This window comes from Pteropus alecto, unplaced genomic scaffold (genome assembly GCF_000325575.1).
Source record: "Pteropus alecto unplaced genomic scaffold, ASM32557v1 scaffold33, whole genome shotgun sequence".
Lineage (NCBI taxonomy): Eukaryota > Metazoa > Chordata > Mammalia > Chiroptera > Pteropodidae > Pteropus > Pteropus alecto.
This window is the reverse complement of record NW_006435762.1, coordinates 2,793,485-2,797,094: the sequence shown is the minus strand read 5'-3', so window position 1 is coordinate 2,797,094 and position 3,610 is coordinate 2,793,485. Positions and strand designations below refer to the sequence as shown.

At 38.5% G+C, this 3,610-nt stretch overlaps 1 protein-coding gene across 2 annotated transcripts in view; it reads left to right on the top strand.

Moving 5' to 3' along the window:
• The first annotated feature begins 117 nt into the window (after positions 1-117).
• Positions 118-3,610, top strand: part of LRRC31 (leucine rich repeat containing 31) — an 18,331-nt gene continuing 14,838 nt past the window's right edge. For both annotated transcript variants that reach the window (XM_006910816.1, XM_006910815.1), the window contains exon 1: positions 118-307. In XM_006910816.1, the coding sequence (XP_006910878.1) occupies positions 118-307 (190 nt within the window). The remainder of the gene's footprint in view (positions 308-3,610) is intronic.

Below are 3,610 nucleotides of genomic sequence, written 5' to 3'. Positions count from 1 at the left end.
TAGGGAAGTTCTGATTTCACTCAGGCTTGACAAAGTCTTCCTTTCTTCTCAGAAATCCTAGAAAACAGAAAACAACAGGAAGATGTCTTGTTGAGACAGACTCCTTTCAACTTGACCATGAATCAAACTAGGAAGAAAAGTTCTTCAGATGGAGAAACTAAACCCCAGACTTCATTTGTCGACAAATTCCTCAGGGGCTCAAAACTCAGGTCCTCCAAAGCTGAAAGCAAAAGCGAGAATAATGACCTAAAGACAATTGATGTCCAACACAGCGATGAGACACGGAACACTGCCACCTTAGACACTGGTAAACTTCTGACTGCTATTATTTATTTTTTAGGATAATGTTATCTCCTAAAGAGATCACTGGGTTAAACTAAACCTAATAGGAGTCTCTGTTCTAAACATTTACTATGTTACTTAAATACTTTAAATAGTTTGTTAATTTTACTTTTAAAATATTAAAAGTACTATACAAAAGTGCAGAGAAAAGACCTAATTTCTTTTTTATTCTAACACAAATGATCATTTCTTCAAGGTTTTCAGTCTTTTGTTCATATACATGCATTTATGTTCAGTCAGCCTGTCAACAACCATTGATCGAGCGACTTCTTACGTGCCTGCCACTGTATTTTGTAAGTGTTCCAAATATAACCATGAAAAACAGGATTTTACGTAAACAAAGAATCAAATGCAAATACAATTTCAGTGTTGATAAGTGATAAGAAAAGGAAAGCAGAGTAAGTAGAGAATGATGGGATAGAAGTGCTATTTTAGATGGGATTAGAGGAAAGAAGTCTCTCATTTAGTGGCTCTGAGGCAGAGATCTGAATAAAGTCAGCCATGTAGAATGAACGAATAAAGCCAGGCACATAGCTAGCTATTTGTGGGAATAGCTTTCCAGGCAAAGGGAACTGTAAATGCAAAGACCCAATGTGAGACTGAGCCTGGAGTATTTGAGGGAGAGCCAGGAGGTCTGGGATGCTGAGGCAGGATGAGATGGGGAGAGGGAAGGTAGTAGGAGACAAGTCAGAGAGGTGGGTGGGGCCAGAACAGGCATCTTTTGCACAGTCATAGTAGCTTCCAAATCTCTCTTGAGTTCTCATGGAGCAGTGATCTTACTTCTGGAACATATTATTATACTGCTCAAATCCCACATTCCTTCATGATGTTTCTATGCATAATTTGAACAGTTGCACAACAATCCATTACATGCATGTGCCATAATTACTTAATTAGTTTCTTTTTTTTTGCCCTTCAGTGAATATTTTTGGCTTTCCCTCTCCCTTAATTCCCTGCTTCATGGAATTTCAGCTATTGTTTTAGTATAAATTCCCAGAACAAAGATTACAAGTTCAAGAGTTATGAAAGTAAACATTGCCACATCTCTCTCCAAAGTTATGTCTCACATACAATGCCATTAATTTATTATTAGTTGGATTAAATGTATTTTTAAGACACTTTAAACTTTTTATACAAACAGACAAAAGTAAAGAGGATAGTATAAGGTATCTCCATGATCACATCTCTCTAACAATTATCAACCCATGGCCAGTCTTGTTTCATTTATACCTACCCTCATTTCCATCAGATTATTTGCATTAAATATCAAAAATAATATCATGTTTCCTGAAAGTAGATTAAATGTATGTTAAATATATTTTTATAAATAGGAAGTTAAAGTATACCTTGAAAGGAATACAATCTCTATCAGAAAATTGTTGATATTCGTTTTAAAGTATGATTTGGAGCTTCAGGAATGTAGTTAATGACTACCTGGAACCATGATTAAATTAATGGTGTAAGACCAGGCAGCTGGTTACCCCTTTTGGGCAACACTGGCAGCTCAAGCCATTGGTGGCTTCTCTATTTCCATTTCCCCCAAAATACAATGGCTCCTGGTGTCATGTTAGTTCTGCCTCCCCGTGGCACTCAGACCTGGTCTCTCCTCTCCGTTGCTATTCTGATTCTCATTGTCAATTGCCTGGACCACTGTGACAACTTCCTGACTGGTTTCTCTGCTTCTAGTCTTGTTCTTTTGCCAGCCTGTCCTCCATACTGCCACCAGATATTCTTTCTAAACCACAGATATGATGGCACCTCTTACCTGCTTAAAATTCTTTACTGAGTCCCTCTTGCTTTGAAGAGAAAGTCTACACTCCCAAGCATGGTCTTCAAGGTACTCGTGATCAGTTGGATATTTCTTCATGACCTTTGCCTTCTCCCAACCTCAAGTTCATCCTCTACTCCTAACATTCTGATTTACTTGTAGTTTCCTAAACTGGCCGTATTCCCTGAGTGGTTCCCTATGCCTAGAAAAACCTTTCCTTGTGCCACTATCCTTCCTCTGCATCTCTCCCCTGTTTATCCCTCCCTCATATCCACCCACCAGGCTTGACTCCCACTCCTCCTTTAGGGTGTAATTCATGTACCACTTTCTCTCGGAAGCTTGCCGAGTCGTATCCACTGGACTGGAGGTACATACTGTCACTACCGCGTGCTACCATGCACCCTATGCATGCCTCCACCATTGCATTTCTCCTCTGTATTGGGACAGTGACTTACTTTCTTGTCTGTCTCCTCCATTAGACAGGTAGCTCCTTGAAAACAGGAACTCGTTATCTTTGTTCTCTGTACAACACCATCCATGTTAAAAACATCTAAGAATGTTTTATGAAAGCATTGAGATTCTCAATCATAAGCAACAGAAACTAACCCTTACAGATTTAAGTTGGAAAACAACTTAATGAGAAGATACTGTTTGGCTCACAGAATCACCTAGACAAGCAAGAACTTGGTTCAGAGGTAATGCAGCCAGGAAAAGGCCCAAATCACTCCATAAAACTGCTCATGTGTGATCACAAAGTACCATCCCTCCCGCTTCAGCCAACCTGTAGCAGCTCTGACTCACTGGTTTTATATATTGAACTGTGACATAAGATATTCTTCAAAGAAAAGGCTTCACAGATTTAAAAAAATGAAATACATGGTCTGTGAGGAGTCTCACAAGTTGGTACTCATGTTCATATGTAGATATTTTCAGGGGTCTCGCAAGTTGGTACTCATGTTCATATGTAGATATTTTGATAAAGATTTATCATGTGGATTTATTTTGGTAATTGAGGAACCATAAAGCTAATATTCATTCATTCACTCATTCATTCATTTATTCATTCAATTATTTGTTCATTCAACAAATATTTATCAAGTATGGCTCATGTAAAAGGCACTGCAGAGTTCCATCCTCCTAAGAGGCCCCAGTAAATTTAAGTAACTATAAAGGAACTGGGCAAAAATTATAATCTCCATTTCATAGATGTATAAACCAAGGCTTAGAGAAGTTAAGTAACTTGCTCACCAGATGGACCCATGATTTCAGCCAGATCTTCTAAAATGTGCTCTCTTGGACTTGCCAGTCAAATCACATACTACAGATCATCCAAGTAGGATGTGGTCCGAGAAGAGATTTCTGAATTCGTCAAGTGATAGGTCATTGTTGGTGACCTTTGAGAAACAATTCATTTGGATAGGTGATTGTGGCAACCAGAATATAGAGGGTTAATTGGTAAATGTGATGAAGAAGTGGAGAGAGCAAATACAACCACTCTTT